Source organism: Lactuca serriola, chromosome 7 (genome assembly GCF_051521515.1).
Source record: "Lactuca serriola cultivar US96UC23 chromosome 7, Lser_US96UC23_V15, whole genome shotgun sequence".
Lineage (NCBI taxonomy): Eukaryota > Viridiplantae > Streptophyta > Magnoliopsida > Asterales > Asteraceae > Lactuca > Lactuca serriola.
The window spans coordinates 25,993,513-26,007,181 of NC_136414.1; the positions used below are offsets into that span (position 1 = coordinate 25,993,513).

At 33.6% G+C, this 13,669-nt stretch overlaps 2 protein-coding genes across 6 annotated transcripts in view; one reads left to right on the forward strand and one right to left on the reverse strand.

Moving 5' to 3' along the window:
* The first annotated feature begins 751 nt into the window (after positions 1-751).
* Positions 752-13,669, forward strand: part of LOC145060978 (lysine-specific demethylase JMJ28-like) — an 83,240-nt gene continuing 70,322 nt past the window's right edge. Inside the window, exons 1-14 of one of the 5 annotated variants that reach the window (XM_079008316.1) lie at positions 752-1,768; positions 1,858-1,994; positions 2,260-2,507; positions 2,595-2,655; positions 3,196-4,165; positions 4,638-5,099; positions 5,221-5,293; positions 5,362-5,447; positions 5,674-5,793; positions 5,884-5,951; positions 6,230-6,310; positions 6,404-6,480; positions 7,924-8,103; positions 8,205-8,461. In XM_079008316.1, coding sequence (XP_078864442.1) covers positions 1,013-1,768; positions 1,858-1,994; positions 2,260-2,507; positions 2,595-2,655; positions 3,196-4,165; positions 4,638-5,099; positions 5,221-5,293; positions 5,362-5,447; positions 5,674-5,793; positions 5,884-5,951; positions 6,230-6,254 — 3,006 coding nt within the window. In that variant the 5' untranslated portion in view covers positions 752-1,012 and the 3' untranslated portion in view covers positions 6,255-6,310; positions 6,404-6,480; positions 7,924-8,103; positions 8,205-8,461. Of the gene's footprint in view, positions 1,769-1,857; positions 1,995-2,259; positions 2,508-2,594; positions 2,656-3,195; positions 4,166-4,637; positions 5,100-5,220; positions 5,294-5,361; positions 5,448-5,673; positions 5,794-5,883; positions 5,952-6,229; positions 6,311-6,403; positions 6,481-7,520; positions 7,824-7,923; positions 8,104-8,204; positions 8,462-13,669 lie in introns of those variants that run through there. The other 4 variants (XM_079008315.1, XM_079008319.1, XM_079008317.1 and 1 more) reach the window with 4 other exon arrangements.
* LOC145060979 (uncharacterized) lies at positions 8,449-11,451 on the reverse strand. Its single transcript, XM_079008320.1, has 5 exons — positions 11,205-11,451; positions 9,383-10,589; positions 9,035-9,295; positions 8,805-8,960; positions 8,449-8,717 (listed from the first exon to the last, which is right to left on the reverse strand). The coding sequence occupies exons 1-5, from the start codon at positions 11,210-11,212 to the stop codon at positions 8,598-8,600; spliced, it is 1,752 nt and encodes a 583-aa protein (XP_078864446.1). The 5' UTR covers positions 11,213-11,451; the 3' UTR covers positions 8,449-8,597.

The following is a 13,669-nucleotide window of genomic DNA, read 5'->3' on the forward strand; positions in this document are numbered from 1 at the left end:
TCATTGAATATTAAACAAAAAATGAGAAAATTATAGTCTAAACTCGTCTACAAACTCTAAACTTCAAGTTGGAAATAACCGCATGTCAATCCGACTTCAAACGGATTATATATGTATGTTTTAACGTCTTCATAGAATACAATAAGAGCTGAAAAACTAAAAACTTTCAGTTTTGATATCCCAACTTCGGGGGACTGTAAGTCATTGTGTATTAAACCAAAAATGACAAAATTATAGTTTAAATTCATCTACGAACTCTAAACTACAAGTTGAAAAAAAACTTTATGTCAATTCGACTTCAAACGAATGAGATATGCATATTTTAAATTTTTCACAAAAATCAATTCCGGTCCCTAAAAGTCATTTCAGTTCTGGTTTTTAAACCCATTGTACTCGGACCCGGCAAACCCAAACCCGGATAAACCCATTATTTAGACCCGGAACCCAGACTGGTTCTACATATTTCGGTTCTAACAGTTCCGGTTCCAAACCGATTTTCCTATTTTAAATCGCATCTCTGCCTCTATGTTCTTGAAATGTCACCATAACAGGGTGAGCCGAACATGTCGTGATGGTTACCGATCCCACTCCCCCCGAATCTTACTTTGGAAAAAAAAACCATATAATCACCCAAATATTAGAATGCTGCGATTTATTTTCTATGTCCGCACTAGGGTTACATCAATCAATTTGTAAAGATAGAATTATGATATCCAGATGAAAGGGTATAATATATGCACAGAATCCACGAGACAATTCAAAATCCAAGATACCCTTGGTCATTTAGTCAGGTTTCACCGTCTAATGCACATATCGAAAACCAAATCACAAGCGGAACTTTTTTCCCCTTTCCCCCCTCTACTGTTTCCTTCCCTTTCCCCCAAAACCCTTGCCCCGTTTCCCTCAAAACCCACATAATTCTTGACAAAAAATCGTTCTTTCCTCCATTTTCTTGACAAAATTGTGATTTTTCTTTCGTTTTAGGGAAAGCCTCAAAGAAGAGTGTAAAAAAATGAAGGAAAATGGCGGTGGTGGCGATTCTTTGCCAGACGAGCAGAGGTGTAAAAGAAGCGACGGCAGGAAATGGCGGTGCGGGCGGCCGGTGATGGATGGGAGGACTCTCTGTGAGACGCATTTTCTTCAAGGTCGTCACCGTCAACATAAGGAACCGGTTCCTGAGAATTTAAAGCTGGAGAGACAAAAAACCAACCGAAAATCCGAAGAAAAAAACCCTACTGAGAAGAGTGAAATTAGGGCTAATGGGAATGTGGATTCTTCCAATTTACCCAGAAAAAGGGGTAAAAGAAAGCTCCTTGATGAAGAAAACACAGGCGAGAGTCATGAAACCAGGCAAAAAGGAGTCGTGGGTAGCTCAAATCTGCATCGGAAACTACGTAAAAGAAACCAAAAAGAGGCAAAATCGAAATCATCCATGGATATTTCCGAAGATCTTGACGATGCTTTAAGAAAGATGAATTTGAAGAAGGGGGATTTGCAATTAGATTTGATTAGAGGGTGTCTCAATAGACAAATTGAGAAGAAAAAAGGGAAGCAACCACAAAAAGAGGATATAGTGAAAGAAGATATCGTGAAAGAATTAAAGTACGGAAGATTGGAAATTTCACAATCTTCACCATCAACAACACCCATCACAGTCAACAATGCAGCTCTTTTGAATGGCAAAATTGGGGTTTCTCCCTCAAGTTCCATGCCTACTAGGTTTTTTAGGTCAAAAAACATCGATAGAGTACCTATCGCCACAATGCAGGTTGTTTTTTTAACCTAATTTGATCCATTCCTTCTGAAACAGTTATAACTTCGCTATGTATTTTTACTGTTTTTTTTCTTCATCTCTAGATTTTACCAAGTATAAAAGCTAATGTAAAAGCCGCTACAAAGAAGTGCCATTGGTGTAGGATGTGTAGCTATCGTGTTCTTGTCAAATGTTTGACTTGCAAAAAACAATTCTTTTGTGAAGATTGCATCCGTCAGAGGTTTGTTTTAGTTATTAATAGCTTTTAATGCATATAACATCATCCTTTTGTGAAATAAATATATCATGATTTTGGAATTCATAAATGGGTCTAATTATTCTTAGACCATATCTCCTTTTTTCTCTTCATTATGGATAAAGTGTTGTCTCATTAAAGTTCTTCTTGATAAAACCCTCTGTTTCAATTCCATGTTTTTTTTTTCTTCGGGGTGCATAATTTTTAAAATAAAAATAGAAATCTAATTTGGATCTTGAAATGGTTTCAGGCTTCTTGATAAGGCAGATGTCAAGAAACAGTGCCCTGTTTGCCATGGAACTTGCAATTGCAAACTCTGTATAAGGGGAAAATCAAAAGAAGTGAAAAGTAAGGTTCAGGATCTTGTTGTTTATAGTGGTGAAGGGAAGTTTGACAAAGGTCAACAACATCTTTACATGATCCATTTGCTCCTTCCCTTGCTTGAACAAGTAAATCAAGAAAAGATTATTGAGTTGGATATTGAAGCTAAAATTAAAGGTAGGGGATCCTCAATCTTGTTAATTTTTTACATTTGGTGATAAAAAATGAGAGAATCACACTTATCATTTCTTCTGAAAAATTTAGGAGAAGATCAAAGTGAGCTACAAATACAGAATGCTATAGGCTCCCCAAAACAACGGTGTTGGTATGTTTCTAAAATCTAAATACTCCTTTTGTCCCCAAAAAAAGTGGAATAATTTTCCAAAAGGTGTTCCAAAATTGTATTTTTTTGGTAAAGCTTCTAGCCAAATTACTCCATTCCTCATTTGTAATCCCTACAAAAGATTTTAGGCTATAAAGCTCGAGATTTTTACATGTTTTATCATTTTCTATAGAGCTAAATGCAAGAAATAGTAATATACTTTCATTTACTTATATATCATAGCATCTTGCTTTCATTTCGTTCTATTATGTCATTGACATTGTCCTTTTCTTGAATTTCATAAATAATTAATACATTAAAATATTATCAGAAAACTACAATTAGAATGGTGATCCAAATCATTTTCTAAATTGAAGCAATTTGGGAGGTTGTAATGTGAACACTTGTATATACTCTTTTAAGTAACTTTTAAACCATCCGAACTGTATTCTTTTTGGCTAATTTTTCCATTTTTACCCTTTATCAATAAACGATAACCCAAAACTTCAGTTTAAAATCATTATACCTTATTGTTTTTTGCAGTGGTTTTTGCAAAGCTTGCATTGTGGATGTTCACAGAAGCTGTGGAAAATGCTCTTATATTCTTTGTTTACCTTGTTGTCAAGAATTTCGTGAGGGACATTTACATGGTGGACTTAGAGATCTTAAAAACACAACAGCAGATAAACGAAGATCTTTATGCACGATTTTATGGAATTGGAAAACTAATGAAGATGGAAGTATAAATTGTCCACCAAAGAATTTAGGTGGTTGTGGGGACAATATACTCACTTTATTCTCTCATCACCCGTTCAATTGGACTAAAGATCTTGAAGCATCTGCAAAAGAAATAGCTTCCACCTCAAATTTCACAAAAAGTTTCAATCTTGACACTTCAAGTTGTGCACTATGTGATGAAAATGACAAAAATGGGGAAAAGGTTGAAATCTTGATTGAAAACAAGTGTTTGTATTTCTCGATTACTCAAGATCAAGATTTGGAGGACAAAAATCTTGAACATTTCACAAAGCATTGGGTCAAAGGTCAACCGATTATTGTTAAAGATGTCATCAAGAATGATTTGGAGTTGAATTGGGATCCGGTTTTTATGTTTTGTATGTATCTTGAAAGAAGTGCAAAATCAAGAAATGCAAAAGAATCAAAATTGAAAATTTGTTCAGATTGGTGTGAGGTGGAACTCGGTAGGCAGCAGATTTTCATGGGTGGGAAAACACACGCGAATGTGTGGCATGAGAAGTTGAAATTTAAAGTTTGGTTATCTTCAGGATTCTTTCAAGAACATTTCCCTAGTCATTTTGCTTCTATAATGCATGCTTTACCTCTTCAAGAGTATATTAATCCAGTGTCAGGGGTACTAAATTTGGCAGCAAATATGCCACCAGAAAGTCAAAAGACGGATTTGGGTCCGTTTGTTTATATTTCATATGGTAGACCCGAAGATGTTATGGGTGGTGATTTTTTAACAAAGTTGTGTTATCATGCATATGATATGGTATGTATCCAAGGTTGTGTTGTGTTTGTTACATGGGAAGGGGATGGGTTATTTTTTGTTGATGAGGATGAGAAGGGCATTTTAGTCTTTTACATAGACAAGAAATTAGGTTTTGTTTTTGTCCAACCAAAATTGGACAAAAATTTGGATTTTTTTTGTCCCATTGACATCAGTGTTGGTCCTCACTTTAACCTTTTTGAGTGGGAAAAGAACAATTACCTTTTTTGGGTGAGACAAAAAAATTGGAACTTTTGTCCCATTGATATTGGGTCCCACCTTTTTGGGTGGGACAAAAAAATGCACCTTTTGTCTTATTATCTTTTTGGGTGGGACAAAAGGTTTCAGCTTTTGTCCCATTGCTTTTTTTGGGTGGGATAAAGAAATATAACTTTTGTCCCATTGACATCAGTCCCAATCTCATCTTTTTGGGTAGTACAATAAATATTGAATTTAATTTTTTTTTTTGGTTTAGGTTAATATTCTTGTGCATGCTACGGAGCTTCCAATATCCGAGAAAAAGCTGAATAAAGTAAAGATTTTGTTGGACAAGTATTCACAAGATCATAATGAGACTCCAAAGAAGAATAAAACCAAGAACAAAGTTGATGAACAATGTGGGAAATCATCATTTAGTAGTGAAGTAACTCAACAATCAGAGATGGAGGACAACACAAATGAAGAACTCACTCAAATACCCAAAGTTGACCCGGTTGACCCATGTGTGTTTTCTGATGATGATTCAAGCATTGGTGATTCGGATGATGAAGATATGTTTGAAGAAGAGTTTGGAAGTCCAAGGGGTAACAAAGAGGAAATTGTTGACACTCGTGGGGCCCAATGGGATGTTTTTCGTAGACAAGATGTTTCAAAGCTTGTTGAGTTTCTTAGAAAGTATTCCAAAGAGCTTAACACATCCTCTTGTTCACCCAAAAAGGTATTTGTTTTTCTTTGCTACATTTTGACTTAATGCATAAAGAATGACTTATTAGAGAAACTTACATAAAAGTGACTAACTTTTTACAAATTTGCACTCATAAAATTTCTCTTCCATATAGGTTGTTCATCCGATTCTTGATGAGAGCTTCTACTTGGATGCTTTCCATAAGAAGTATCTCAAGGAAGAATTTGGTGAGTTTTATAAAATAGTGTTAAGTTCTATTTCCTTCATTGTGTTTTTGCTAATACAATTTAAACAGATGTGGAACCATGGACATTTGAGCAACGTATTGGTGAAGCTGTCATCATTCCAGCTGGATGCCCCTATCAAGTAAAGAAAATTAAGGTATGATTCTTTTGTTTGTCAATAGGTTAAAATACAGAAAAGCAGTTGAACTTTTGCCATTATATATCGATTTATCCACTTAAGTGTTTAATCATTTATACTTATTTCAATTTGGGCAAGTTGTTGAATCATGTAAACACTATATGTTTAGTTTTTTTGTTTCATGCAAATCATTATCATATGCTTGTGTGAATCTTTTTGTTGATCCTAAGAAATCTTGATGCAGTCATGTGTTAATGTGGTTCTTGAATTCATCTCACCTGAAAGTGCATCCATGGGCATCAAGTTGAGTGATGAAATCCGTCAACTTCCAGTAAATCACAAAGCAAAAGGAAAAATGCTGGAGGTATATATTATTACATTTTAATAGTTAAAGTTCTAATTTGTAGTTTTTTTTTTTGAAATTACATGACTAATTCCAAAAAATTGTATTTAGGTCAAGAAAATGACTATTCATAGTGTAAATGCTGCTGTTGAAGAAATCCGGAAAGTATCACAAGCAGAGTAAGGAATCTGTTCTTTTTTTTTTTTTTTTTGTTTCTGTTAAGTGTTGTTTGGATAAATGATGTTTACAAAACATTTGAGAAAATGATGAGAGAGTTCAAGAAATGGAAGAAAAAAACAAAAAAGGGTAAATTTGTAAAAAGGTTAGGACTTAATGTGGAAAACCTCATTTTCCACATTAAGTGAAATGGCTAAATTTATAAAAAAAAAAAAGTATATTCCTTTTATAATCACCTGGACTTTTCCTGACTCAATCTTTGACTTCTTTTCAATTCCAGAATTAGTGACAAAGTAGAGGAGTAGAGATGAAGAGTTACTAGTGAACTTGGCATATGATCAAATCTCACCATGTGATGTAGGTAGCAAAAAAAAAGCATGTCTCTTGTTATTTCTTTAACAAAATTTAGTTTATAAAATCCCAATTTTTAAAACCAATAATCCAAAATCTGCAGATATCAAAACGGGAGGATGATATTCAATGTTCATGATCCACTGTAGATCAACCGATTGTGCAGATGATACATACATGGTATCATAACAAAAATGTTGCATTGAATGCTTTATGTTTATTTTGTATATATATATAGATTGGTTTTGTAGTTTAGGGCCCATGTTTATATTAATATACTCCATGTTTTTTTATTCATGAGTCGTATCATGAAATATGATTACTTGTTTTGTTCCATAATAAGTATCCACTTTTATACTCCCCTCTATCCCAAAGAAATTGCAATTTGTTGTTTTCTAGCAATTTTTTTTGTTAATATCGAATTTGGTCTGAAAAAGTTTCCAAATTTTGTTATTTGTAGAACGTGTTTTCGATTAATAGTCACTCTTATAAAATCACTTGTCGAGTTAAATGTTGCAAATGATTAAATGCAAGAAATTGCAAATGATTTCTTTATAATGACATTGTATTTTGAAAAATCTATCCAATTATATTATTGTTATAATTGGGTAGAGTTTTCAAAGTATAATGTTGTAATATGAGGAAATGAAAGTCGGATGCTATAATAAACAAAAATCTATGGAAGTATATTGCTCTCCTTGCATTTTACCCTATGATTTTTTACAATATTTTAAAGAAAACTTTTTTTTATCCATACAATTATACATAAAAATCAAGTAGATTTATGTTTCTTCTAGTTGAATAATTTCTTTCTTTGAACCTTGAAGCCAAAGGATACTTATTATGGAACACATGTGAGTATTATGCTAATCAAGTAATAGAAAAATAGAAGAAGAATCATAAATATTTATTACATGATGAAATAAATCTTGTTGCTATGTAACTAGTACACTAATACATTGCATTATAATAAATGTAGTTCATAACCTTAGCTAACATATGATTAATTTAAAGCATGGATCCTTTAGCATATTATGCAAATCTTGTTTATTTAGATAAATTCTATTAAGACATTAATCATCTCTGTTGCATTTATTGTTGAATCTAGTGATACTTTCTTGCATTTTCTTCAAGTTTTAGTAGACTTGTGCTAAAACTTTTTTTTTTTCCTTCTTTGTTAGAGTTTAATCATTAATGGTAACATGTATTATGTTCTCTAGGTTCATATAGGTTTCCAAAGGGGTGTTTGGATTGCTTTTTTGAAGTGATTGTTGCAACTTCAAGGATCAGAATCAGACTATCTTTTTAATTGAAATTAAGGATAGTTTGGTCATTTTGCATTTATCCTCAAAGCTGTTTTCTTGCAGTGATTTCTAACTTGCTGCTTCTAATTTGTTTGGATGTGTGTTTTAACAATAACTTTGTGCTACTGAATAATTAGTTGTCAGAAAATGTAGTGTATGAGATTGCATTATCATACAATTTTAATAATCACTACTGATGGTGTGACAAATTGTGATTAATTAAGGAAGTAATACATAAAATTAGGGTGTATGTTTGTAATTAAATATTGACCCTGAAAGTAATCAGATAATCATAACTTGAATTAATTTTGTGTTGTAGGTGGTGTTCTTGATTTGAAATAATGGAGTTTGGAAGAAGGCAAATGGGTTTTTGGCTTCAATTTGTTCTTGAAAAAGAAATTAAAATTGAAGATGTTCTTGAGGACTCTGAATCCGGATGAAGATGAAGCTGGTGATCTGGAAATGAAGCTAAAAAATGGCAAAAAACATAGCCAAAAAGGTATCTGCAATACTTTAAAAAAAAAAAAAAAAAAATCCACCCAATTATAGTATAATTTTATATTTAATTTTTTTTGTTAATCCCATAATTTACTATTGCAGATAACATGTCTCTTTGATCACAACCAAGGAAGACACAGGATTAATAACCCAACAGCTTCACCATGGACGCCATTTTTGTCACCTCCATTGTTACTCTAGAGTTCTGATTCAACACTTTAGATGTGATATAATTTTGTACAGTTGTACATTTGTATGCTTCTCAACGATAATTTGTATCTTTCAGTTCCATTTAATGTGTTTTTGTCACTGTTCTATGAAACAATCTTTATTTATAACTCAAAAATTCATTGCGAGTATTTTGCTTTCTTTATTTATAACTCAAAAATTCATCTATAAGAGTTCAACAATTAGAAAAAAGATTAAACCAATCAAGATATTGTTTGAACAACTATGAACACTTTATGTTTCCAAAACTTTTTCTTTAAATCAAGTTTATGGGGCCATTAATCCTTCTATCGTGTAGGTTAGTGACTTTGCCCAATCTTCTTTTAGCAACAATGTTTGTAGCGTATGCATAACATCATAATCCGGATCCAGCTTCCTTTGCCAACCCTACAATCACAAAAAAAAAAAAAAAAAAAAAACAAGGGTATTCATATCTATTCACATAACAAAAGGGTAATTTCGTAATAAATATACCTCAAGAACCAAAGTTGTAACCATCACAGTGCAAACATTTCCATCAACATTGACTCGATGACGCCTTACTTGCTCCAACAATTGATGCATGCAATCAGCGGGGTGTACAATGTCGCCTTCTTCAGTACCCCAAAAGTCAAACGACTCCTTGACTTCCTACAATAGCAACATACTTTCATCTCTTCATACTTTCCAAAAAAAAAAATTAAAATTAAAATTATATATATTACCTTTATAAATGCTTGTGGATTAGGGCAATTCTGCTGCTTTGATAACCTCAACATGCTTTTTGCTGCAGTGTCACCATCTCGCCTTGCAACCGCTTTAAAAAACTCCAACAAATTCACTCTATCACTTCCGGAAAGTTCCGCAGTCATTCCAACATCAAGAAACACAACATGCGGCTTCGATTTAAATATCCCTTTCCTCGATGATTTGTTTCGTACTAGAATATTCCCAGGATGCATGTCCGCATGTATGAAATTATCCACCTGAAAAACACCACCACAATCGTAAAACTACCAACAAAATTGATTATCAAAGCACCGTCTAAAATTTACTAATATACCCTAGCTTACCAGAAGCATTTTGAGAAGTGCGTGGGTCCCGATATGAGCAAGCGAACTTTTAAGCCTCTCGTGTCCTTGAAGCTCATCAACATAAAACGCGACACTTTCACCTTGTTCAAAAGTTTCAACCAAAACAGCAGGATGTACAAGTGGATAAACAGGCTTAGGAAACGAAACATCTTTCCATCTTCTAAAATTGTAAATAAATCGACTCAAATGAGCAGCTTCACGTGCAAGATCCACTTGTGACATCATAAAAACAGCAAACTGTTGCACACTTTCATCTAACCTTAACCATTTCAAAGTCGGCAAAAACCCAGAAATTCTTGCAACAACATTAATTATCTCAAAATCTCTCCTAATAGATTCACCCACCCCCGGATGCCTAACTTTTACAGCCACCACTAACGGCTTCACCGTTTTTTTACCGTGTGATTTTAATTTTAATTTTGCCCGATGAATTTGAGCAATGCTTCCGGAAGCTACCGGAACCTCTTCAAAATCGTCAAAAATCTCGTGGATTTTACGCCCGAAAGCTTTTTCAATTGTCTTTTTAGTGTACGCATAGGAATGTTCAGGGGCTTTTGTGTGAAGTTTTGAAAGTTCTGTGCATATGTCTCTAGGAAAAAGATCGGGCCTTGTTGCAGCCCATTGGCCCCATTTGATAAAAGCGGGACCCGCGATTTCTAATGTCCTACGAACGAGTTTTAGCCATTTTTTTCTTGAGGAATCACCGAAGTATTCAGCGAATGGAGCTGTGGTTATGCTGGGGGAGAATAAAATTGCTAAATATAATGCACGAATTAGTAATATGAAGCATTCAAAAAGTGATAAGATTGATGAAACTAAAAGGGCGTGTCCATCTTCTATGTAAAGAGTGTTGTTTCTTGGTTGAAAAGATTCAAGATTTGTTCTGGTTTTTGCTAATGTTGTGTTTTTGTATAGTATTATACCGGGAATGACTATATAAGAGTGGGTTAGTGATAAAGTAAATGCTCGGGAGATTTTAAGTATGGGAGAAAGTGGTTTCTCATTGTGAAATGAAGCAGGGGTATTTCGGGAAAAGAAGGTACGTTGTTTAAAAGGGAAAGCGGGTTGTGAGGAAAATAGAGCGATTTTATCGACTGATTTGTGGTTCCCATCTTTTGATTGGATTCTTGAGTTGTTTGTTCGAATTGATTGCACAATTCTTTTAATGTTTCTGAACCCCAAGAACCTGTGTTGAAATAAGGAAGTCAGTTTCAGATGATTATAGTATTGTAGTTTGAACAGTTTACTCAAATATAGAAGTGAAAGTAGGATGATATAAACATATAAATGAATGTAAGTTGTTATTTCTTGTGTTTAACCCTAAAAGAATAGAGCATGTAGGTAGATAACTGTATAATCAGCTGTTTATGGCTAAGGAATCGTAGATGATTTTACATTTAATGAAATTATTATTTGATTGTGATTAATGAAGTGGTATTAATATTTTTAGGGATGCATGTTCAAGAACCTTATAAGTTGTTCTGAGAAGACAATGATGGTATTGCAAATTCTAGCTAAGAATACCTAGATGCAAAAATTTTACAAGAACATGAACTAAAATCTACATAACAAAAAGGACTAAAGTGAAACCCTAGCTTAATAGCTAAGCAAAATATAGTCACAACGATGTTGCCATAGTTAAAAATGCAATCACAAGAACGTTTATGTTCTTAATGTCGGAGCTAAACCCTAAATGTTTCATGACTCGAGATTTCAACAGCAATGTCTTCAATAATACATAACCCTAATGAAATGGAAGCAAGGAATAAGTAATTTGAATACAAAATAAAAATAAAAGAACCTTGACATAGCGAGAATGGAGTGGTTTTTTGTTACGACTCTCGTTGATCATTTTCTATAAATACTGCCGTTAATTCGACTCCAGTTGATCATCTGAACGCAAATTTAATTCAATCTTCGTTCTGCATCATCGTCAAGCTCCACTTATTACAACAATGGGGGATTCAAGGCTGATTTTGATTTGGGATATTAGGGTAGACGTTTTTTGGCACGCTTTTTAGGAGAAACCTTTGCCTTTGGCAATAAGATACTTTTTGTACATGTAAAAATCTTTCCAATATTAGGGACTAGTTGTGAGACCCGTATATTATACGGGTTGATTAAAACAAAATGTTAAGTACGAACGATTAAATAGAAATTTTATTTGAATTTTAAATTGAAATAAGTGAAAATTATGAGAAAAAAACATGCAAAAAATAAAGAAATAAAAATTATGTATTTATTGTGTAGTACACAGGTTAATTATAACAAAATGTTAAACATAAAGGTTTAAACCGTAAATTTATTTGAAATTTAAAATTTAAAATTTGAAATTAATGGTAGGTTTAATTTATGAAAACCAAATTAATGATATATTGAAAATGAAAATTAAAGTAATGACAAGTGGAAAATAAATATATTTAAAATTATGACAAATGACATGTGGCTAATTTTATGAGAGAATGACATGTGGCAAAGTCATTTTCATTTATTAGGGTAGATTAGAAATAGATCAAAATGTGCAAATTAATTTTGATACGAGACACAGTGAATCCAAGATACAATATTGGGATATTTATAAATAAATACCACAGGGTACTTGAGACCGTAGCACAACAATATTTGATTAATTTATATATTTAGTCACTAAAGTTTTTTTTGTGCTCAATTGGTAATTAATATTAGTGAATAATATATAATTAAGGGATTAAGAGAAAATGTATTTGGTTTATCTGTCACTGTTGACGTGTCTTGGCTTATGTGGACTACCATTTGACCATGTCATTGTATAAGTGGAAACCTTCTTGAAATTGGACCTCATTGGAACATAAAGGATACATTCTTACCCTAAATTAGGTCACCTCGATACCTTCTACTCAAGCGATATAACCAGGGCAATGCCTGCCTCCTTCGGTCGATCGAGCAACCTCCTGCATGTCGGAATCCATCGTGATGATGAAACATGTCCACCTTGTGACTGTAAAGATGGAATAAGCGTCAAAAGGATTGTTTGGACTGACGATAGCGTAACTCTAAGGTTTTCGAACTACAAAAACTCCTTAATGAGTATTCATTCTGTTTACTTGCACCCTATTTGGTATATTGAGCTGGAAATGTACACCTTTTCTTTAATCGTAACCCTAACTATCGTCTTCCCTTTTAATCAGTCAACTGAAGGTCCAAAATGTAAGTTTTTTCTGTGGAAAGACGAGGCAATGGAGGAGGGGTATTACAAAGAGCAGCTTTGTAAGATGAGGTTTGATTTGTGTGAGCAAGGAAGACTTCAATGAAGTTTTGAAGGCTAAAAGAAGGTGGTCAGTGGTGGAGCCAAGATCAAAGTAAAGGGGCATCCCAATTTTTTTCACGGGGTACTTAAGTTTCCCCGGTTCGGTTTCGGTTTTAAACCCAAATCTTAATCGAATCCTTAGCTAATCTCAAGTCTTGTTATATAAACATGAAATTGAAGTATATTTTGATCTTTGAATCGATGTGGGACTCAAAGTATATATCAAATAAAGCATGAGGATAACAAGTTTATATAATAGAAAAAAATGGCTGAGTTTACATGTGTTTAGCGATGTGGGATAGAATAGCTGGGAAAATAACAAAAGTAAACAAAGAATATGTAATAAGCAAGAATTGATCTTGAGACCTTTGCTTCAATAAGCCAATGCCTTAACTAGCAGACCAACTATTTGTTTGTGTTTATAAGTGGAGGGATGTGTATATATACACTATACCGAATTTTTTTTGAGGGATACGTAAAAAAAATTACACTACCGAAAAAAAATTTGAGGGGTATCCCGGGCTACCCCGGGATCCCCTTGGATCCGCCCCTGAAGGTGGTTAAGCTACAACAAGTTATGGAAGCAGAGAAGGAAGTGTTTGAGAGACAGGTGATGGAGTTAATGAAGAAAAACATTGTGATGAAGACTTACTTGGGAACTGTTAAGTGTGTGATCTTTGTTTTGTTCATTGCAGTCATTGGAATGTGGTTGAAGTTTCCTTGAAGTGTGCTTGATCAAACAAGGTATTTATGTTGATGGTATATAATTCCAACCAGTTTTTTGGATAATGTATGGGTAGATGATCAAGAAAGTAGAAAGTTGTTTGGTTTTTGGATGAATTGGTACATGGTCAAGGTTAGATCCCAGTTGTTATATATGGTCAGGTTTTTGGATGAATGCTTGTTTGATCAGGGTGTGTATTTGGAATGTATGGTAGATATAGTTGTTGGAATTTTAGGAATAGTTGTATTGGGATGGC

What these genes read in the sequence shown, in the direction of transcription:
- LOC145060979 (XM_079008320.1), bottom strand. An exon ending in CACTTCTCAAAATGCTTCTG is followed by an intron (nt 9,296 to 9,382) that starts GTAAGCTAGGGT and finishes GGTGTTTTTCAG; the next exon opens with GTGGATAATTTCATACATGC. An exon ending in TTACAACTTTGGTTCTTGAG is followed by an intron (nt 8,718 to 8,804) that starts GTATATTTATTA and finishes TTGTGATTGTAG; the next exon opens with GGTTGGCAAAGGAAGCTGGA.